We start from the raw sequence: 23,641 nt of genomic DNA, 5'->3' as shown, positions 1-23,641 counted from the left end.
TATCTACCTCCATCCCTCCAGTATCCCTGTCACCTTACCCCTATACATATCTACCTCCATCCCTCCAGTATCCCTGTCACCTTACCCCTATACATATCTACCTCCATCCCTCCAGTATCCCTGTCACCTTACCCCTATACATATCTACCTCCATCCCTCCAGTATCCCTGTCTCCTTACCCCTATACATATCTACCTCCATCCCTCCAGTATCCCTGTCTCCTTACCCCTATACATATCTACCTCCATCACTCCAGTATCCCTGTTCCCTATACATATCTACCTCCATCCCTCCAGTATCCCTGTCACCTTACCCCTATACATATCTACCTCCATCCCTCCAGTATCCCTGTCACCTTACCCCTATACATATCTACTTCCATCACTCCAGTATCCCTGTCACCTTACCCCTATACATATCTACCTCCATCACTCCAGTATCCCTGTCACCTTACCCCTATACATATCTACCTCCATCCCTCCAGTATCCCTGTCACCTACCCCTATACATATCTACCTCCATCACTCCAGTATCCCTGTCACCTTACCCCTATACATATCTACCTCCATCCCTCCAGTATCCCTGTCTCCTTACCCCTATACATATCTACCTCCATCACTCCAGTATCCCTGTCACCTTACCCCTATACATATCTACCTCCATCCCTCCAGTATCCCTGCACATTGTAAATATTGTACTGGAACTGACCCTTTATAATAAAGCAAAAAAAGAAACATCCTCTCACTGTCAACTACATTTACTTTCAGCAAACTTAACATGTGTAAATATTTGTATGAACATAACAAGATTCAACAACTGAGACATAAACTGAACAAGTTCCACAGACATATGATGAACAGAAATTGAATAATGTGTCCCTGAACAAAAGGGGGGTCAAAATCAAAAGTAACAGTCAGTATCTGGTGTGGCCACCAGCTGCATTAAGTACTGCAGTGCATCTCCTCCTCATGGACTGCACCAGATTTGACTGTTCTTGCTGTGAGATGTTACCCCACTCTTCCACCAAGGCACCTGCAAGTTCCCGGACATTTCTGGGGGGAATGTCCCTAGCCCTCACCCTCCAATCCAACAGGTCCCAGACGTGCTCAATGGGATTGAGATCCCGGCTCTTCGCTGGCCATGGCAGAACACTGACATTCCTGTCTTGCAGGAAATCATGCACAGAACAAGCTGTATGGCTGGTGGCATTGTCATGCTGGAGAGTTACGCCAGGATGAGCCTGCAGGAGGAGGATGTCTTCCCTGTAACGCATAGCATTGAGATTGCCTGCAATGACAACAAGCTCAGTCCAATGATGCAGCGGCACACTGCCCCAGACCATGACGGACCCTCCACCTCCAAATCGATCCCTCTCCAGAGTACAGGCCTCGGTGAAACGCTCATTCCTTCGACGATAAGCGTGAATCTGACCATCACCCCTGGTGAGACAAAACCGCGACTCGTCAGTGAAGAGCACTTTTTGCCAGTACTGTCTGGTCCAGCGACCGTGGGTTTGTGCCCATGGGCGACGTTGTTGCTGGTGATGTCTGGTGAGGACCTACCTTACAACAGACCTACAAGCCCTCAGTCCAGCCTCTCTCAGCCTATTGCGGACAGTCTGAGCACTGATGGAGGGATTGTGCGTTCCTGGTGTAACTCGGGCAGTTGTTGTTCAGATGTTCAGATGTACTGATCCTGTGCAGGTGTTGTTACAGCCACTGTGAGGACGATCAGCTATCCGTCCTGTCTCCCTGTAGTGCTGTCTTAGGTGTCTCACAGTACGGACATTGCACTTTATTGCCTTGGCCACATCTGCAGTCCTCATGCCATAAACAGTGTTTAAACCCTTTACAATGAAGATCTGTGAAGTTCTCGTGTGTTTTTGTTCTACCTTGATATTTTTAGCATTACATTGTTAATGATTATTGCATTGTTGGGGTAAGAGCTTGTAGGAAAGGCATTTCACTGTACTTGTGCATGTGACATTGAAACTCGAAACTTAAAACGTGATCATGATTTTTAGTCCATGATTTGGCTTAGTCTGTGTCCGGGAAACTGTCCCTAAAATGTTTAGGGAGAGATACCTGATAACTGTTTGTCCTTATTACTTACAGTCCCTGAGCACCTCAGAACCATCCCATATAATGGTGTCTGTCTGGAACGGAGCACATCATGTCAATGCATGATGGAAATCTCATTTGGAGCTGAGAAGGTTAGTGTGTATACAACATGGAGGTCTTGATTCAGGTATTTTAGCCTTCCTGTTCCGCTTCCCTTTCTCTGTCACACAGGACTGTAGCCAGACGCGGTGTAGCCAAAATAGGCGCAGAGAGGAAGAGGAGTCAGGCAAGTAATGATGTCGTGATGGCAGGTGTTTTTCATCTGTGTATGTTCTTTACTCTCCCTCTCTCCTTGTTCCTCCTCCCCTCTCAATGCATGGTTCCATGTTTCTCGTTTCCTTCCCTCTCTCCCTCCTGTTCTGCCTCTGCTCCCTACCAACCAAAATGTAAAATGTTCTGATATCATCCACTCAAACAAGACATTGCACAAAACATTGTATTTTGAAAAACATTTTCAAGCTGGGCGAGATAGGATATTGTTTCTTTGTGGTAAAATTAGTATACCCTATAACAAGTACTGTTTATTACAGTGAATGCTCTATTACAATGTAACCGTCTGGATATGAGTGGGCGATGACGATCCAGAGTGCTGAACTCCTGGCCCTTGTCATAGTATGCACAACAGTGTTACGGCATGTTGTAAAGCAGGATGTAAGGCAGTACGGGAGTTATCTTCGGGTATCCTTGTGAGATGTTCGCACGTTAAAACAATAGTGTCTGGTGAGTTTTTGGGCCTGTGAGAAGTTCGAGAAATACCTGTAAGGCCTGGAGGACTTCAAGTTAGTGACAGACCACAAGCCCTTGGCCCCACTAATGAACAGCGAAGTCTTGGATAATGGTGCCAGAGACTACTCACGCGGAATAGGAGGTTCAAACCCACAGTGGAGTACGCACCAGGAAAAACCTTGGTCGTGGGGGAACACTGTCAAGGAGTCCATTGACATGCGCAGAAAAGGAGACAGACACACAGAGAGACACACACACACACATCAACGCCGTCATCAACAACATACCTGCTACACAGACAGAAATGGAGAGCATCAGAGTTGCCCCCCCAGCAGATGATCAATTACATCAGGTCAGATTGTCCTGAATACGTGGGTAAAACCCCAGTCACAGTCAGAGGTGTTCTTTCCAGTGAAAAGGGAAGTGTCAGAGTACAATGTTACAGTCACAAAGGGGAACCGCCACAGGAGGACGGCTCGTAATAATTGTCGGAGCGGAGCAAATGGAATGGCATCCAACAAAATGGAAACCGTGTGTTTGATGTATTTCATACCATTTCACAAATTCCGCTCCAGCTGTTACCACCACCCCATTCTGCCCATGAAGGTGCCACCAACCTCCTGTGGGAACTAGTAGTACCACAGACACAGAGGCCAAACATTTTTGATAGAATACACAATGAACATAAAGGTTTGACCAGTGGTGGAAAAAGTACCCAACAGTCATACTTGAGTAAAAGTAAAGATAACCTTCATAGAAAATGACTCAAGTAAAAGTCAAAGTCACCTGGTAAAATACTACTTGAGTAAAAGTCTAAAATAATTTAGTTTTCAATATACTTAAGTATCAAAAGTAAATGTAATTGCTCAAATGTACTTAAGTATCAAAAGTATGAATAATTTCTGATTCCTTATATTAAGCAAACTAGACGGCACAATTAGTTGTTTTTTTTATTATTATTATTTTTTACAGCTAGCCAGGGGCATACTCCAACATTCAGACATAATTTACAAATGAAGCATTTAGCGAGTCCGCCAGATCAGAGGCAATGGGGATGACCTGGGATGTTCTCTTGATAAGTGTGTAAATTGTGCAATTTTTCTGTTCTGCTAAGCATTCAAAATATAATGAGTACTTTCGGGTGTCCGGGAAAATGCATGGAGTAAAAAGTACATTATTTTCTTTAGGAATGTAGTGAAGTAAAATAAAAAGTTGTCAAGCATATGAGTAGTAAAGTACAGATACCCCCAAAAAACGACTTCATTCAAATACTTTAAAAAGCTCCTTAAGTACTTTACACCTGACTAAATGCAGAGAGTGGGCCAAAGCCTCTGTATGGTGGCCGGGGATCTCATCTGTGGTAGAAAAAGAAAAAAAAGGTCGTGTCATATCAGTCTTGTTGTGAGCTTAGAAAGGTACAGCAAATGGAGCCACTAATCTCTATGCCACTCCCCGACAGGCCATGGAAAGGAATTGCTCTGGATCTATGTGAGTATGACAAACAAACCTATCTGATCATGTCAGACTACTACTCAAGGTTAATTGAGATACAACACATACCTACAACCACACAGGCCACCATGAAGCTGACAGGAACATTCACAAGGTATGACAGTGCAGATGAGTCATTACGGACAATTGGCCCAAATTCTCAAGTTCCGAGTTCCAAGAAATGGCCAAGCAGCTTGATTTTAAGCACATTACTTCCAGCCCGCACAACCCTCAGGGTAACGGCTGTGCAGAAAGGGCAGTGCAGACCGCGAAGAGGATTCAAAAGACCGGCTGGTTGCTCTCCTGTGTTTACAGGTCAATCCCACGCACAACAACAGAAAGACACTCGCAACCTCGGAGAGGAACCTGCAACCTAAGAGGCCCGAACACATCAAAAACACATCAAGCCGAAGGATGCGTCAGAAAAGAGGAAACAAGCCTTCTACTACAACTAACATCACAAGGCGAAACCTTTACGGTCGCTCCTGCCGGGAGGAACAGTGGTAAAAGTGAACTGTACATGTGAAAACTTGCATTGCGTCATTGGTAAAAAAAAATATCTTCAAAAACCTTTACAGTGGCATTGTTTCTGTTGATCGCTATTGTGAAGTACGGCCGCTTTGGTTATGGTCACACTCAGTTGTAGAAAGTGTTCAAAGGAAATGTATTCAAGTTAAAGGAGGAGATGTCATAGTATGCATGACAGTGTCACAGGCATGCTGTAAAGCAGTATGGGAGTTATCTTTGGGTATTCTTGTGAGACATTAAACAACATACCTAGAAAGGTATTCCGCTGACTGGACATTCATTTTATATTACAGCCCTGACCACTTACAGCCCTGACCACTACAGCCCTGACTAATACAACAGAAACCAATGAGAATGGAGTGTAGCTCCCTCTTTCTCCTCCTCCTCTGACGTGGAAGAGGATACAGGGTGGCAACAATAGAGTATATACAACAGTGGCAACAATAGAGTTCCTGCCCTGGTGCCTGGCGTCACTCAAAGACAGGAGCACAGAGAGATGGCTGGAGTTTTCACCAGTGTTTAGCTGACTCCCTCCCCCCACCCCCCACTATTGACCAAGAGGGAAGGGGAAGTCAAAAATAAACACTCACTCATGAGTTTTATTTATCATTTGTATTGAACTGAGACCTCCCTGAATTCCATTTCCCCAACCAGATTTCAACCACATTCTGAGGAAATGACTAGCGAACGGTCTTTCTATCGAAACCAAGCTATTCTGTTGCGAGTGACTAACTCTTTGAAATAAAATTGAACAAAGATACACACTAAATAAAGAGATGGCTAAAGACCACAGAGTGAAAGTGAAAGAGCTTTTAGTATGTTGATAAGAATCGCTGATTAACTTAGTACTTGCATGGACAACTTCTCCATTTTATTGATAGAAATGAGCATGAGTAGCCCATTGACAGCATTCGCCCCAAGATGAACAGTAAGGAATCACATGCAGAGGGCTCTGTTTTCTGAGGAGATGGCTTTTGACAAGTAGCACCACAATCAGCCACAGGATACTAGGGAAGGCCACTTTTGAGGGGCGAAGGCAGGCCCCCTCTCTGCTGCCTCTGCTCGGCGGGGTAAACAGGACGCAGAGTTACTCTGTGACTCTAGCTAAGAGTCTCAGCCACTCCCAGACCTGTGTATATAATTACATCCTGTTTTGACCCAGAACTCTGGCCAAACCAGAGCAGCCATCTTTCGACGGCCACCACTCATTCAAACCCTCGATCTTCCATTCCAGGGGCAGGCAACAAACATTCAAACTGGACAGTTTTATCTCAATCTCTTCATTCAAAGACACAATCATGGACACTCTTACTAACAGTTGTGTCTGCTTCGCGTGATGTATTGCTGTCTCTCCCTTCTTTCCCTTTGTGCTTTTGTCTGTGCCCAAAAATGTTTGTACCGTGTTCTGTGCTGCTACCATGTTGTGCTGCAGCCATGTTGTATTGCTACCATGTTGTCGTGTTGTGTTGCTACCATGCTGTGTTGTCATGTGCTGCTGCCATGCTATGTTGTTGTCTTAGGCCTGTCTTCATGTTGTCATGTGTGTTTTGTCCTATATTTTTCATTTTATTTATTTAATTTTTAATCCCAGCCCCCGTCCCCACAGGAGGCCATTGCCTTTTGGTAGGCTGTCATTGGAAATAGGAATGTGTTCTTGACTGACTTGCCTAGTTAAATAAAGGTTAAATAAAATAAAAAATACAATAAATGGGAAAGAGTAGGTTGGTCCTCCTCACTCCACAGATGACACCAGGTGACATGAGAAATGTCCAAAGTTCCATCTTTTGTGCAATTGTGTTTTCAAAGGGTACATAGTGTGGTGCATAGTGGCGGGAAGTTTGAGACAAAGCCAGGTGAACAGCAGGTCGGCCTGAGGTCTGAAGTCTCTCCACTCCCCTGCGGTCTTCTAACAAGGTCTGAACACGTGGCACTTGGAACTGATTAACTATAACGATGGTTCGGTTGCCCTTGTTTGATATGCAGGAAAACAAACACTCAGTTGGACAGGGAACAAGAGGGTAACTGAAAGCCACTTGACAGTTAGCTTCGTGCACACTCACAGCCTAACTGCTCTGTGCATGCCCCCTTCCACTATAAACAAAAGTTATATACAGTACTTTGACATCTTGGCAGTGGTTTCATCTCCACACAAGCAGTTTAGTGGCATGACAGACTCCCTATCTTTTTGGAACACAGTCAACTTGCTTTCTGTTTTGGTTCGACGTGCAGAGTGCGATGAAAGGAGCCACACGGCCCTCTGCAATGCCCCTTCTCTCACGACACACAGTACATATTGTGGCCGACATCCCCATGTACAGCTTACTAATCTTAACCCCCACTTTTAACCCGCACTGGACAGGAGGATTTGTTAAGATTTTACTCAGTCTGGACAGCTGAATCAGTTACACCAGCTCTGTCAGGAGGAATGGGCCCCAAATTCACCCAACTTATTGTGGGAAGCTTGTGGAAGGCTACCTGAAACATTTGACCCAAGTTAAACAACTTAAAAGGCAATGCTACCAAATAATAATTGAGTGCATGTAAACTTCTGACCAACTGGGAATGTGATGAAAGAAATTAAAGCGGAAATAAATCATTCTCTACTATTATTCTGACATTTCACATTCTTAAAATAAAGTGGTGATCCTGACTGACCTAAACAGGGAATTTTTACTAGGATTGAATGTCAGGAACTGTGAAAAACTGAGTTTAAATGCATTTGGCTAAGGTGTATGTAAACTTCCGACTTCAACTGTAGACAGGAGAAAAACATATTTAATACATTTTAGAATAAGGCTGTAACGTAAAAATGTTTGGAAAAAGTCAAGAGGTCTGAATACTTTCCGAAGGCTATGATGAATCAAAATAGTTAGTGCAAAAAGGGGTCAATGCAGATAGTGAAATAGTTAACCAATAGCTACCTGGATAAACTATTTATCAGTCTTTTGACTTGGAGGTAGAAGCTGTTCAGGGTTCTGTTGTTTCCAGACTTGGTGCATCGATACCGCTTGCCATGCATTAGCAGAGAGAACAGTCTATGACTTGGGTGGCTGGACTCTCTGCAATTTTTAGGGCCTTCCTCTGACACCGCCTGGTATAAAAGGTTCTGAATGTCAGGGAGCTCGGCCCCAGTGATGTAATGGGCAGTATGCACTACCCGCTGTAGCCCCTTGCGGTCGGATGCAAAGCAGATGCCATACCAAGCGGTGATGCAGCCCGTCAAGATGCTCTCAATGGTGCAGCTTTAGATCCTTTTGAGGATCTGAGGGCCCACGCCGAATCTTTTCAGCGTCCTGAGTTGGAAGATGCGTTGTCGCGTCCTCTTCACAACTGTGTTGGGGATGTGTGGACCGTGATAATTCCTTAGTGATGGGGACACCGAAGGATCTTGTAGCTCTTGACCTGCTCCACTACAGCCCCGTTGATGGGAATGAAGCGTGCTCGGCCCTTGGTTTTCCTGTAGCCCATGATCTGCTCCTTTGTCTTGTTGACTTTGAGGGAGCGGTTGTCCTGGAACAACACTGCTAGGTCTCTGACCTCTCATCTGCGGTGATCAGGCCTACCACCATCGTGTCGTCTGCAAATGTAATGGTGGTGTTGGAGTTGTGCACGGCCAAGCAGTCTTGGGTGAACAGGGAGTACAGGAGGGGACTAAGCACACACCCCTGAGCACCCCCGTGTTGAGGGTCAGTGTGGCAAATGTGCTGTTGCCTACTCTCAACTCATGGGGGTGGCCCATCAGGAAATCCAGGATACAGTTGCAGAGGGAGGTGTTTAATTCAAGGGTCTTTAGCTAATCTAATCAAACTTTAAATGCACTTGAAATAAAGTCTCATTTGATTTAGTCCCTCCCAGCTCTCAGCATAAGTGCTCCCCCCATTTATACAGTTTCTTCTCCCTCCCAATTGTTTTTTCTGAAAGGGGGGGGTGGGGAGCGGTCTTTGAGAGGCAGTTATTCTCAACGGATCTTCCTCCAACACTGGAACACTCAATTTCAGCCTCTCATGGTGCTTATTGCTTGAGTAAAATACAGAAAATAAAACAGATTTCAGAACTGATGTTAGAAATCTGATCCCATGAGCGGTCAGCACACGACACTAGGAGCAGTGGTGCAGAGGATGCTGATTTGTTAACATACGCTTCTCCTTTAATCTATTTTGCACAATACAGGGTCTCATCCAAAGGGGGGGGATAGAGAATTAGCATATATATACACAGGCATCAGGGAGATGGATTAGAGCTGGTCTTTAGAGCCAGATAATGTATGCTGTGGGAACTATGCCAAAGGCTTTAGAGAAACCGCTCCGTAAGATCTCTCCCTTTTCTAGATGGCACATTAATCCCTGGATGATGCATCTCCAAACAGCACCGCAGCCGCCTCCTAGGCAACAATCTGCTAGCTAGTGCCATCCACGTGATTGCCTTTCTATGGGAGGCCAACATCCCTGCTATCTAGGTGGGTTCAGCGGGCCCAGCAACAAAAGTAAATGGGCCCCATCGACTTGAGCCCCATGTCCCATCTACTTACCATAAACATCATGCTAGCGACCCAAAGCCCCCAAACCCCAGTGGGAAGACAACATGAATGTTTTTTTCTGATTTATTATGAAAAATATATATTTTTGGGACTTTGTGACAATAAGCACATAACATAGACGTATATACAATTCTCTTCATAAATACAAATGATGTACAAACAAATTAAATAGAAAGAATATTTCATGGTTATGTACACATTGCATTGTTAAATTAAAGAGGACAATAATACAAATATTAAAAATACATATCTATTTGGTTTCAAACGAAAAAGAACAACCCCTCTTTGGAGTCCTTCATTCTGCAAAAAAAAGAAATAGTTTTTTCAAGATCCAGCACTGTTGGTTAAAACGATATGATATTTCGTCATCGGGGGAAGCAGTCTTTATGCACAACACACTTCATTCAAGTCAAGGGAATGTCATAAAGCACTGGGTGTTTGACAAGATGGAAGTTGTATATTGAAAGGCATTGAGAAAAAAAATGAAGAAAAAAAAAACTGTACAATGCGACTGTCAACCGGTTCATATAAGACTTTCTAGTGTGTTTGTAAAAAACAAAAAGAGAGTATCAAACAAACACAAAAAGAAATGTCAGTGTGTAAGATCAGTACCATTTCCCTTAAGTCATAGCATAATTCAAAGATCAGGCACTTGATAAGTTTGACTTCCTTATATATGTAATGCTCTGAAAGATGGGGCACATTGGTGATTCATTTCCAAACGTAAAGGGAGTCCAGTTTAGGCCAAGATATGACATCCGGCCACTCCAGACTCCAATATCTATAGCCAACTGTCCATCTAAGCTTTCAGTAAACCTTCATCTTCAGTTCTTTGACAGCTAGAACATTGTTTCCCACTTTGACAGTAAAAAAATAGAAAAGAGACCACGAAAATGTCCTTGCTGTTACTTCCGTTTCTCAAGTGAATTGTAGTGGCATCTTATTCACGGGTTGTAAAAAGGTCCCTCTAGATTATTTGAGATGTCGTTTTCTTTTCGATAAGGCATCAAGAGAGTAAAAAGTCCTGCTTCTCTGTAATTGGTGAATCCTTGAGCCCTCTTCCGAGGATAATTAAGCAAATTATATTTAAAAATATAGTGCAAATGATGCCGGAACATACATTCTACTCTCCAGCTCCCGCTTTTCACGTATTGTATCCAAACATTATCAATGTTGTGAAAAAAGTTCATTTTTAATGAGCAGCATGAATAAATATTAAATAATACATGTTGATTTAATATTTCCTCTTCAATTCTTTTGAATTGTCTTTGAAAGACTGTAAACATGTTCAGGCAAAGCCCTTGTTGGTCAAGGTACTCCTGGTGTCAGATTACTGTTGTTAAACCTAAGGTGGGAAAATGATGAGGGAGAAAGTTACCAATCAAATCTTGAAAGTTATTTGACAATAACTTCCTTCATAAACTCTTAACAATAACCCATTTGAATGGGTGGAGCTGCTTACCTCAGTAGCAAAGACACACTGTTCAGTTTGCTGTTCTGTCTGGATGATGAAGACTGGGTGGTACAAGCCTTTAGGGAAGCTCATTGGTGGAACTTTTATGCTGCCTTCTGATTTTTTCCTGTTGAAAAGAGATATAGGGGAGGGAAAATAGGTCATGTTTGGTTCCACAGGCGCAATGGAATCATACAACAACAACAGAAACTGTGATCTCCAATAGAAAGTTGTGGGTTAAAGAAAACCTGATAAAGCCTGAGCACTACATAGTGAGAGATCAAGTTGTAACATGTCTGCTAGTAGAAAGCCCTGCTAGGGTGCACTAGGAAATACAAGCATTCCATCCAACTCGAGGGCACTGGTGATCACACACTGCTTCATTGGCACAGTACCGTTTGAGTTTGGCGAGGCATACCTACCGGTCACATCTGTTCTTCGCATGACAGTCTTCCTCCTTGGCCATGTTGTAGTCAACCATCTTCTGCTTGTAAGCCGCCTTGTCTCCATGTTTGTCTGCGGGGGCCGAGGTCAGCGCTTTATCCTTATTAGACACCTTGTAATGGCCGCCGGGGATGAGGAAGGTTTCCTTCTCTCGGAGGCTGGACGGGGGGTTGGAACCACCTATGGGCTGGTTGTTGAAAGTCTCCAGGTCGTTACGAACAGAAGACGCCGTGGCCTTCCTCCCATGCCTCATCTTGCTTAGGACCACGATGGCAGCACACACCACCAGGGTGAGGGTGACCAGGCCCAGGGCGAAGGAGACAACCAAGGCTGCAGGCAAACCATCTGCCTTGGGCTTGGCAGTGGGTTTGAGGCTGAACTCGCAACGGGATCCCATGAAGCCGGCCGGGCACTGGCACACGGGTCCGGAGAAGTGGGTGTAGCAGGTGCCTCCATTTTGGCAGGGGAAGACGGAGCATGCATCGGCACGGATGCTGCAGTCCTTGCTGGTGAAGCCCAGGGTGCAGGTGCAGGTAAAGTCATTGATGCCATCCACGCAGGTACCGGCATTGCGGCAGGGGTTGTGGGCGCAGTCATCGTTGTTGATCTTGCAGCGCGGCCCAGTGAAGCCAGGACGACAACGGCACATCAGACTGTGGCCCAGATCCAGGCACTGGCCACCTGTTAGAAAGATGGACACAGCATGTTTATCAAAACTTGAAGTGCAGGTATGAGTGTCAAAGCTTCTTGTGGAAGGCAAACATACAGTAACAGTCAAAAGTTTGGACGCACTTACTCATTCAAGGACTATTCTTTATAATTACTATTTTCTACGTTGTAGAATAATAGTGAAGACATCAAAACTATGAAATAACACTGGAATCAAGTAGTAACCAAAAAAAGTGTTAAAAAAAGTGTTAAACAAATCAAAATATATTTTAGATTCTTGAAAGTAGCCACCCTTTGCCTCGACAACTTTGCACACTCTTGGCATTCTCTCAACCAGTTTCATGAGGTAGTCACCTGGAATGCATTTCAATTAACAGGTGTGCCTTCATTTGTGGAATTTATTTCCTTCTTAATGGGTTTGAGCCAATCACTTGTGTTGAGACAAGGTATGGGTGGTATACAGAAGATATCCCTATTTGGTTAAAGAGTCCATACAAGTCCATATTATGGCAAGAACAGCTCAAATAAGAAAATACAACAGTCCATCGTTACTTTTAGACATTAAGGTCAGTCAATCTGGAACATTTCAGCCATCATGGAGGAGGAGGTGTGATGGTGCTTCGCTGATGACACTGATTTATTTTGAATTCAAGGCACACTTAACCAGCATGGCTACCACAGCATTCTGCAGTGATACGCCATCCCATCTGGTTTGCGCTTAGTGGGACTATCATTTGTTTTCAACAGGACAATGATCCAACACTCCTCCAGGCTGTGTAAGGGCTATTTGACCAAGAAGGAGAGTGATGGAGTGCTGCAACAGATTACCTGGCCTCCACAATCCCTGACCTCAACCCAATTGAGATGGTTTGGTATGAGTTGGACCGCAGAGTGAAGGAAAAGCAGCCAACAAATGTTCAGCATATGTGGGAACTCCTTCAAGACTGTTGGAAAAGCATTCCAGGTGAAGCTGGTTGAGAGAATGCCAAGAGTGCGCAAAGCTGTCATCGAGGCAAAGGGTAACTATTTGAAGAATCTCAAATATATTTAGATTTGTTTAAAACATTTTTTGGTGACTAATTCCATGTGTCATTTCATAGTTTTGATGTCTTCACTATTATTCAACAATGTAGAAAATTGTAAAAAAAAAAAAAAAAAAAAATCCAAGAATGAGTAGGTGTCCAAACTTTTGACTGGAATAGAACTGTGAATATTTGTTTCCCATACGAACAGGAATTTAGCCGATTACAGATAAGCTTGTGCTCATTCGCACATTAAGTACAGCTCCAGTGTAGCTAATGAGGACCCAGGGGGGAAAAATAGCCCACAACATTCTAAGAATAGTTTTTTTACCACCTCATAATGACAGCTTTATCTCACCCCTTATATCCATCTGAGCCAATCGTCTTTTGTACCGTGCTTGTCCTGCATTTTTTACATTTTAGGTGCGGACTGGATGCATGTCGAAACAAAACTGAGTTTATGGGCAAAGAGGAAAACATCATTGGTTTTTGTAAATGTTAACTGCCAAAGAATGTGTCTGCAACACGGTCGTTGAGTTTTGTTTTCAGACGGACAGATAAGAGTTTTTGAGCGGCTCCATCACAGTGACGATTTTAGCATGTAAATCTTGGTGGGGAAAAAAAAAGTTTTTGTTTTTTTAAATTGTGGGACGCATGCCAGCAAAGCCAACAACACTAAACAATACATTAATTGCATTAGAACAGTGACAAACGGTTTCCACAAACTGTTAGGGCCTACATAAATCTGTCCCAACACCTTACCTCTGCTACATCTGGCTATCAGCGGAGCCTTGTCTGGCAGCAAAACAATTAATTCAGCCTAATTTACTGCCTTTCAAAAAAACGTAGCTGACATGTCTGACTTGCTTAAACAAAATGGGGTTTCTATTGACAACTGAGATCTACAAATTATGGCATAAGGGGTCCAAGAGATATTTAGAGGCAATCTTATCGATTAAGACATTGAGCCAGCAAGGATGGACATAGTTATATTGACTATTTGTTCAGTACTTTTGAAATGTACCACGACAGAATTCAGAACATGGGCATTTCTTACAGTGTTCTCCCTGTACACCAAGTCAGAATCGTAGGATAAATAAAGGGGGCAAAATAAACAGACAATGAAAGCTCTTACAATAGTCGATGATTACATTTCTCAAAAACAGGTTAGAGGCTACATGTGCACCACCAAGTCAGAACAGTAGGTGAAATTAAGCTGAATATAGACCAAATGATTAGGGTGAGGCACATGGGATACTAACATCTTACTACACAACAGACTAAATATTACTTTCTTAGCAACAGTATAGATCGCTGGCATATTACATCATTAATGCAGCAGCATACAAGACATTTGACTCACCTTGCTGTGCTGTGCTCTCTTGAACAGGAAGGTGGCGCGGCAGTCCATCGTGGGCAAATTTTGTCATCAAACTTTGTCATCAAAGTCTGGCATTCTCTGAATTTATGGTGCTTTCAAGACAACTGGGTTCTCATGGGAAAAAAAGGTTGAATCATGATGAGGTCAGTGATCTTCAGGTCGTAGCTCTAGAAAGAGGCCAGAGGTCCAAATGTACAATTCCGAGTTGGATGAAAGTTCAAAACCTATTTTCCCCAGTTATAGCTTGTCCCCCCCCCCCCCCAACACCCCCGAGTTCCCAGTTGTCTTGAACTCACTAAAGTCAGATTTTGTCGTTCCGAGTTAAGTTTTTTTGAGCGCGGCAGAAATCATGCTTCATTGACAGCATGGCCAATGTTGAATGTTTATAATTTTAAACTAGGAAAAGAGACCCTTAATCTTAGACTTGGGACCACACAGCCACTCCACTAAATAGCAGGCTAGTGATTGCTTTGCAATGCTTGCAGTTAGCCACTGATTCCTTTCAAAACACTCATGGTTGAATGTGCGATTTCCAACTTATGTAATATTTATGTCCAATGGTCAATTCTCTTAATTATTTATCTTCATATGACAAGGATTAAAAAGGATTTGCCAGTAGATAGTTGACTTGATTCATGATGATGATTGCTAGCTTGCTAGCTAAGATTTTTAAAGTATGATGTTGACATGATCAGTCCAATCAAAGCTACTGTAGATATGTGATTTGAGGTCATTTTATATTTGGCAAATTCCCTTGAGCCTTCTTGGATGGGCACTTCTAATATAACTCTATAGCAGCACCCAGGGGGCTTGAATTTCCTAGCTCGACCCTAAGAGTTGACATTGACGTAGTGTCCCAATGTGTGACAGAAAACTGAGCCAATCAAGGGGCAACGCTCTGTATTTTCGGCTGGCTTGCCCCACCACAGAAAGCAATGCGCTAGGCTGAAACATCTGCATTTTGTAGCGGTCTTACTCAAGAAAACAAAAAAAAGAGACCATGTTTGAAATGCGTCTTTATTAATGCTATGATATATATATATATTTCTTACATTGTTTGCAAACTGGTATGTGACACGTATTAATGCCAAAATAACATGCAAAACAGGAAAGCTATTTTTTTTGCTAAAAATGTGAGGCTCAAAAGAGCACAACCTGCCCTGAATGACGGGTCGCCAGTGCTCCATCATAACAATCAGAAGTCCTGGTAGGTTTCCCTCACCCAGTCAGTGGTTGTGCTGTTGGAGGAATTCTTACCGTTAGCACAGGGGCCATTGCTGCAGCGGTCAATCTTCTTCTCGCAGTTGGAGCCCATGTAGCCGGCAGGACAGCGGCAGGAGTATCCACCGGTCACCTGCTGCATGCAGGTGCCACCATTGAAGCAAGGCCCGTCGGCACAGGTCATCGCACTGATCTCACAGTTCTTCCCGTAGAAGCCTTGGGGGCATGTGCAGGTGTAGTCATTCTCCAGATCCTGGAAATATATATGTTAGCGTTTCTTAGAGGACAATTAAAGACTTTGAGTAGTAGCTTTTAATCCTGAGAGATAAATAGAATGCAGCAGTTATGGCAGAACTTACATCGCAGCTGCCTCCGTTCTTGCAGGGGTTGCTGTCACACTCGTTGGTTTCGATCTCACAATTGTTCCCACTGAAGCCCGGCCTGCATGTACAGGTGTAGCTGCCCTGGCCTGTGTTGGTGCAGGGAGCATTGTTCGTGCAGGGTTTGTGGTTGGTGCAGTAGTTGAGGTCCTGGTTGCAGAACAGTCCTCCCCAGCCCTCTTTACAGTCGCACTGCCACGGCTGGCCACAGGTGCCATGCAAGCAGCCAGGATAGCGGACACACTCGTCACAGAGGGGTCCCTGCCACCCGAGGCGGCACTTGCACTCGCCTGGGGCCTCACAATAACCATGCTTCTCATTGCAGCCAGACGAGCAGATGGCTTTGGAGATGGAGAGAAAATTAGAATGAGTGTGCCCCTTTCGGATCACAAAACAATCCCCTTTCACTGGGCTCAGACACATCAAGTATTTGTTAAGTACTAAACTACGCAGCTGGTAGACACACAAAAGAAACACATGCCATATTTTTTCATGCAAGGGAGCGCACATTAAGTTCCGACGCGTGTCCCTTTTAAACCATAAACTCAGCTCCATTGTTGGCCCGAACAAAAGATGCAGACAAACTCTATATTTGAATCGACAGAAGCCTAATTTTCACCAGAAGATGTCGTTGAAATGTCAGAATTAACTATTTCAAGAATTGAAATTACACGCGCTGTGCACATCCAGCACAAATCAGTGGCGCAAAACAGTCATTTCTGAGATGTAAAAAAAAAAGCATTTTACGGATCTCTCTCTCTCTCTCTATATATATATATATATATATACACCCGTATATTAATCTGACCATTGGACATAAATATTACATAATCTGAATAACAACCGGTAAAAAAAATAGAATAAGAATTGGCCTCATCATTTAAAAAACGTTCTGTACACTTACATTCTGAGCAATATTCTGCTTTCCAACCAGACAGGCACATTCTGGCGCCCGCGTCATCACAAGTGTAGTGTCCGAAAGGGTCGTCACGGGGACGGCAGTAGTCTGAGCAGCTCTCACCGTGGTAGTGTTCATCACAGACAACGTGGTAAGAATAACGAAGTTCACTTTGCTCTTCAAAATGTACATCCTGTGACCAATCTTCGCCAATGTCTAGTCTTCTACGGGTGGCCAAGCGGCTGATCAAGTTGTTCTGGTTTTCTATTAAAGAGAGAGAGAGCGACACTAAGCAGATAAAAAAAATCAAATGCATTCCTAAAATCCAATCTTGAGGTAATAGCTTTAAAATATCTATATGTCTAATTAAATGTTACCGCATTTTTATAAATATGTAAAACGTGTTTTATAACTCAAAACGCTTGTGCTGGGAATCACTATTAGAGGAATATCAAAGTCACTTTCCACGGCCTAGAGGGAGTGGACACTGAAGGCTACCTACCTGTGGACTGTCCGTCGGAGGACTCTGCGTTCCAGGCTTCAACAATAAGCGAGAATGTACCCTTCAATCCACACAGGAAAAATATATACTTTGTCAAAAAGCTGTAAGAGGCGAGATTATATAAAGTGAAAACTTTTCATGACATTACCCAATCTATGAAATGTACCACCTGGCATTAACCAGTGTTTTAAATATATTTCCATACCATGTTGGAATAATACAGTGAAACTCTGAAAATTATGATAATGCCCTTTTAGTATAAGAGATAAAGACTGCCTGAAATATCAGCCTGTTTTGGTGAGATGGAGTTTTGGCCTGCCTGGTGACATCACCAGCTGGTAAATTAGTTAATAGACAAATAAGAGTGTTCCCTACTCCCAGTCAGTCCTAGCACAATTCTCACTTGCGAAATTGCTCTTTATACTAAGAAGCTAGTTTCATTTCTTTTTGACAATTTATTTGAAAACAATCACAGTAAGGTACTTAATTGTTACCAGGAAATGATTTGATAGTGAGAAAACCGTCTGCATTGGACCTTGAATTTCCCATCAGCTTTATGGTATATTGAGTATGTTGACAGTAGGCTACTCACCGGCCACTTGAAATGGAAAGGCACTCTGATGGGTTCGCTACTGGAGATGGAGCTCTGGTCAGCACTGAAGATTTCGGTCAGTCCCATGCCATAAGTGCAGGGGGGCTCAGATGAGATGACATCTTGAGAATGTTTAAGACAGACTCGGAAGAATATCTGGCAGTCCCTAGACCGTTTACAGACACTACGTGTACTACTGAAGGAGTGTACTTTCAACTCAAACACACCAGACGACTCGACCTACAAGAATGATTAAGTACATATTAGTGGATAAAAAGCGCAATTGCACAGGTTACCAACACGTAACATAACTATGAATATTGCATGTGTACTCACCAGTTGCGTTGATATCAACGCCAAAAAACACGCGAGTAACAAATGAGCCATTGCGGGAATTGTTTCTTCTTCTGCTATGAAAGTATAGCGGACAGCGCCAGATATCCAATAGAGGAAAACTGTCTTGTATCCCAAAACAAGAGAAGAAAAAAAATCACGTGCGAAATAGACCGCACTTCTTGGGAGATTTTTGGGGGGGGTCTTCAGACAATACTTAATAGAAATTGAACTCACAACGAAAATAAAATCATTTTGCTCGGCGGAGCAGTTGCACTCTGGACTTCTTTCTACCTTTAGTAACGTGTAGTGGAGCGTGCGCCAGGGATTTTATACCCCCTTCCAGTATCAGAGTGGGAGGGTGCGGGCGCGCTGGAGGGGGAGTGTGTCAAAGGCTGTGCAGACTTGGCTGCAATTTGGGGACTGTTTACGATGTGCTTTGTCACCAAATTGGATAGGGTAATATAACGAAATGCAAACCCATTTAAATGTAAGACTCTATGGATGCTTCAGCCACAAAGCTGAATGAAAGTGTGAAGAAATAGGCTATAGGCCTATACACGTTGAAAGAACTGCGCACATTGATTGCGAAGAGAGCGAACCTAAACTCGTGTGATTGAAAAAAAAACAGACATTGATTTCAATATGTAGTAAATTGAAAGTACTCGATACATGCAATGTTGAATACACTTTACCGATGGGGAAATGTAGGTTTGCTGTGTAAGCATGATAGGGTCAAAATTTGATTGGCCCCAGAATTGTAATCGTTTTGACGCGTGTCCTCATGCCAGCAAACTTGAGGGAGATATTTTATTGTGCCATCGAAATATTCGGAGGTGTAGTACTGGAGGAGGGTGGGGTCATGACTACAGCTGTATTATAATCAACGGCACCTGGCTATGCAACCCACCTTCTCCTTCCATAGGCTGGCTACACTACGTCTTCGCTGCGTAATAATCAGGTAATAAGCACCCAATGTCAGAAGTGCAAAGTTAATAATTTCCATAGGTAGGCACTTTCACTGTCTAATAGCAATGTTTTTGACTGGACATATGAGGTAGCATATCTTACACAACAGCACAGCTAATGAAAGGACCCATGCAAATCAGCCATATATCATGCTGCTCGGGTCCAGGTAGAGTAAGCAGCCTACAATCATGACAGATGAACCAATCCATTCCACTTTTGTTTAATTAAAATGTTGGCCTATAAAGACCGATACAATTAGGTCTACGCGCGTGCATGCAGGCAGGAGATGCGCATGATATCAGCCAATATGAATGAACCCTGTCCCTCATTAGGTCAGTACAGGTGCATCAAAGCTGGGACCGAAGGACTGAAAAACAGCTTCTATCTCAAGGCCATCAGACGGTTAAATAGTCAACACTAGCTGGCCCCTGCCCAGTCCTGAAATGTAGTCATTGTCACTAGATAGCTATCCCCGGTTACTCGACCTTACACCTTAGAGGCTGCTGCCCTATGTACATAGTCATGGAACACTGGTCCCTTTAAATAATGTTTACACACTGTAAAACAGTTCATATGTATATACTATATTCTAGTCAAGGCCTATCATATTGAATTATTGCTGTGCTTATGCTATTCCTTCAGATATACTACATATTCTACCCATATACTGTCCCTATTGTCTATACAGCCACCCCACATATATACACATAGAGTGCAGTCAGGAAGTATTCAGAACCCTTGACTTTTCCACATTTTGTTACGTTACAGACTTATTCTAAAATAGATTTTTAAATTGCTCCCTCAAATCTACACACAATACCCCATAGTAGACGTTACTCCCATTCTTGAGAGGATCTGCAGATAAGCTCTGTCAGGTTGGATGGGGAGCGTCGCTACACAGCCATTTTCAGGTTTCTCCAGAGATGTTCGATAAGGTACAAGTCTGGACTCTGGCTGGGCCACTCAAGGACATTCAGAGGCTTGTCCCAAAGTCACCCCTGCATTGTCTTGGCTGTGTGCTTAGGGTAGTTGTCCTGTTGGAAGGTGAACCTTTGCCCCAGTCTGAGGTCCTGAGTGCTCTGGAGCAGGTTTTCATCAAGGATCTCTGTACTTTGCTCTGTTCTTCTTTGCCTCGATTCTGACTAGTCTCCCAATCCCTGCCGCTGAAAAAGGGATGGTGCCAGATTTCCTCCAGATGTGATGCTTGGCATTCAGGCCAAATAGTCCAGTTTTGGTTTCATCAAACCAGAGAATCTTGTTTCTCATGCTCTGAGAGAGTCTTTAGGTGCCTTTTGGCGTACTCCAAGTGGGCTGTCATGTGCCTTTTACTGAGGAGTGGCTTCCGTCTGGCCACTCTACCATAAAACACCTAATTGGTGGAGTGTTGCAGAGATTGTTGTCCCTCTGGAAGGTTCTCCCATCTCCACAGAGGAACTCTGTAGCTCTGTTAGAGTGACCATCGAATTCTTGGTCACCTCCCTGACCAAGGCTCTTCTCCCCTGATTGCTCCGTTTGGCTAGGGGGCCAGCTCTAGGAAGAGTCTTGGTGGTTCTAAACTTCTTCCATTTAAAGAATGATGAAGGCCACTGTTTTCTCGGCGACCTTCAATGCTGCAGAAATGTTTTGGTACCCTTCCCCAGATCTGTTATTCGACACAATCCTGTCTCAGAGCTCTACGGGGAATTCCTTCAACCTCTTGGCTTGGTTTTTGTTCTGACATGCACTGTCAACTGTGGGACCTCATATAGACAGGTGTGTGCCTTTCCAAATCATTTCCAATCAATTGAATGTACCACAGGTGGACTCCAATCGAGTTGTAGAAACATCTCAAGGATGATCAATGGAAACAGGATGCACCCGAGCTCAATTTCAATTCTCATAGCAAAGGGTCTGAAAATAAGATCTGTTAATTTTCTAAAAACCTGTTTTTGCTTTGTTATTATGAGGTATTGTGTGTAGATTGATGAAGGATAAAATGTACTCAGTCAATTTTAGAATAAGACTGTAACTTCAAATGTGGAAAAGGTCAAAGGGTCTGAATACTTTCCTAATGCACTGTTGTATGTGTATGCAACCAATAAAATGTGATTTGATTTCAACTTCACAGCAGGTAGGCCTATAGAATCTGTGTTATACCGTTTTTGCTAGGCATATATTTTAAACCTTTATTTAACTATGAAAGTCAGTTAAAGAACAAATTCTTATTTTCAATAACTGCCTTGTTCAGGGGGAAAATCACAGATTTTTACCTTGCCACCTTGGGGATTCGACCCTGCAACCTTTCAGTTACGAGTCCAACGCTCTAACCACTAGGCTACCCGCCGCCCCTATCTGTTTACGCATCTCCGTAATGGTGCGGGTGGTGGCCCTCGAGTGGCCAGTGGAGTGTGTCCGCCATATGCTCTCCGTGATAACATGAACAGTTCCCCACTCGGTCGTTCTATCCAAACCTCTGAATGCAGGCTATTGCAATGGAATAACTAACTAAATAAATCAGACGAGGGGAGTGTAGTTTAATAACATTAGCGTAGAACATTTCCTTATTCATGCAGTATTACAATGAGAATTTAAATGCGTAATTAAAAACGTAAAAGGAAGAACAAGGACCATAAATTACAACAGCGACATTATCTGTAGCCTACAATCTAATGTTTTAATGGGGCGCGTGTGTCAGTAGACTGGGTGTGCTTGCTGTTGCGGGGGTCTACAGGGACAATGGGCACATTTGCAAACTGTTGCTCATCCTTTGCGCTCATCTATTGTCATTCTAATGAGGGCAGCGCGTGCCTCCGCTGGTCTTGACTGCCCCTGGCACGCTTCCGCTGAAGCGCGTCACAAAAAAAGAAAAAAAAAGAAAACAGGGTACAGATGAACCTCTATCATTATTTTGTTGGATAGTTATCCGGACCGGGTGCTTTCGCGGATTGAGTTCCAACTCGGGACAAAAGACAGGATAAATAAATATGAAGTGCTCTCTGTAACCAATAAAAGTTACCATCACGCGTATCCACAACCGGACGGAACGCATCCTTGTACGAGATTGATTTAACCAAAACAACAATGCAAGTTGTGAGGTTTTAATACGACAGCATGTTGTGGTATGACACTTTTGATAGGATATGAATGGCAACAATGACCTTTTTATTAGGTCCATGGCACTAAGCCTTCTATCCAATACCATATTGAAGTCAGTGAAAGCAGATAATTGCCTGAAACAATGACAAAATGTAACATCATAAGAACATTTTGTTTTGCGTATTTACGCTCTCATGGGACCTATAGCCAAATGCGTAAACGAAAAATACGGAACACTAAAGTCGGAAAAATTACGAAAAATACTTCTCATTGATTTTGTTGCAGAGCATGCGGCGCGGAAGCATGGTATTATGCAGTGCTTGACTTGGGCCGGAGCTGTCCGGCATTTCTAACTATAGGCTGTTCGAGATAGTGCACATTGAAAATGTGCCAGTCTGAACGGTATGATGCGCTGTTCCAAGTTGTCAAATGTGTATTTATTAATTGTATCTTTATTTAACTAGGCAAGTCAGTTAAGAATAAACTCTTATTTACAATGACGGACTAGGAACAGTGCCTTGTTCAGGGGCAGAACGACAGGCTACCTGCCCTCAAATTAGGGTTTGCAAGGTCATGAAAAGTCATGGAAATAATTCAATTGATTGGTCATATTTAAAAATATGATCAATCAATTAAAAACCTACATACTCAGCCATTATCGAAATGACACTTCAAAATCAAATAAAACTTTATTCAGTACATGTCTGTGGTGCTAAGTGCGAGAGGGCCGTTGGCCGGAGAGAGAGCACGACACTTCAGCAACAGGTATAAAATAAATGACAGCCAGACGAACTAGATCAACTCAAAACACGACTGCTACAAGTTCTCACTAGTTAACTACAGCTAATTAAACATTGCTTTTATTGTTGCCGTTCCACCGGCACTATAGAGCCTAAATACATCTACATCGTTGGAAAGCTGAGAATCCCCTTATTAAAACAGTAGCCATGTAATTGCGACAACGTTAGAATACGTTTAATAGTCTAATTGACAAATAACTTGCTGTGCATAGATCTTCCACGAAACAATGAGTATTTGAGCCTTATAAACATGTCAAGTAAAATACTTTCCTTTGAAGTAGCATATACCTTATCCATTTCATCCCTGAGTTACTGAATTATTTTATAAAAGACAAAAGTATTTGGTTGTAATGTTGAAAAAGCCAAGTCTGCACACCCAGGAGCTCTCCAGATGGAGGGTTGGCCACATGTGACTATGACAGTGCATTTCTATGTGGGGGGCTAAGTGCCTTGATGATCAAGGGCACAACGGCAGGAGGTGGTAGGTCTACATGGGATCA

The 23,641-nt window shown here is 43.2% G+C and overlaps 1 protein-coding gene across 1 annotated transcript; it reads right to left on the bottom strand.

Annotated features, from left to right (window-relative positions):
• Positions 1-9,975: 9,975 nt before the first annotated feature.
• Positions 9,976-18,615, bottom strand: LOC109905486 (delta-like protein C). Its single transcript, XM_020502880.2, has 9 exons — positions 18,301-18,615; positions 17,965-18,204; positions 17,373-17,433; positions 16,877-17,134; positions 15,952-16,313; positions 15,629-15,845; positions 11,278-11,980; positions 10,865-10,982; positions 9,976-10,747 (listed from the first exon to the last, which is right to left on the bottom strand). Exons 1-9 carry the CDS (start codon positions 18,349-18,351, stop codon positions 10,742-10,744), a joined length of 2,016 nt encoding a protein of 671 aa, XP_020358469.1. The 5' UTR covers positions 18,352-18,615; the 3' UTR covers positions 9,976-10,741.
• Positions 18,616-23,641: the final 5,026 nt, after the last annotated feature.

The sequence above is a fragment of the Oncorhynchus kisutch genome, linkage group LG15 (assembly GCF_002021735.2).
Source record: "Oncorhynchus kisutch isolate 150728-3 linkage group LG15, Okis_V2, whole genome shotgun sequence".
NCBI classification, from domain to species: domain Eukaryota; kingdom Metazoa; phylum Chordata; class Actinopteri; order Salmoniformes; family Salmonidae; genus Oncorhynchus; species Oncorhynchus kisutch.
Note: the sequence above shows the minus strand (reverse complement) of the source record. Positions and strands in the feature narration are given on the sequence as shown.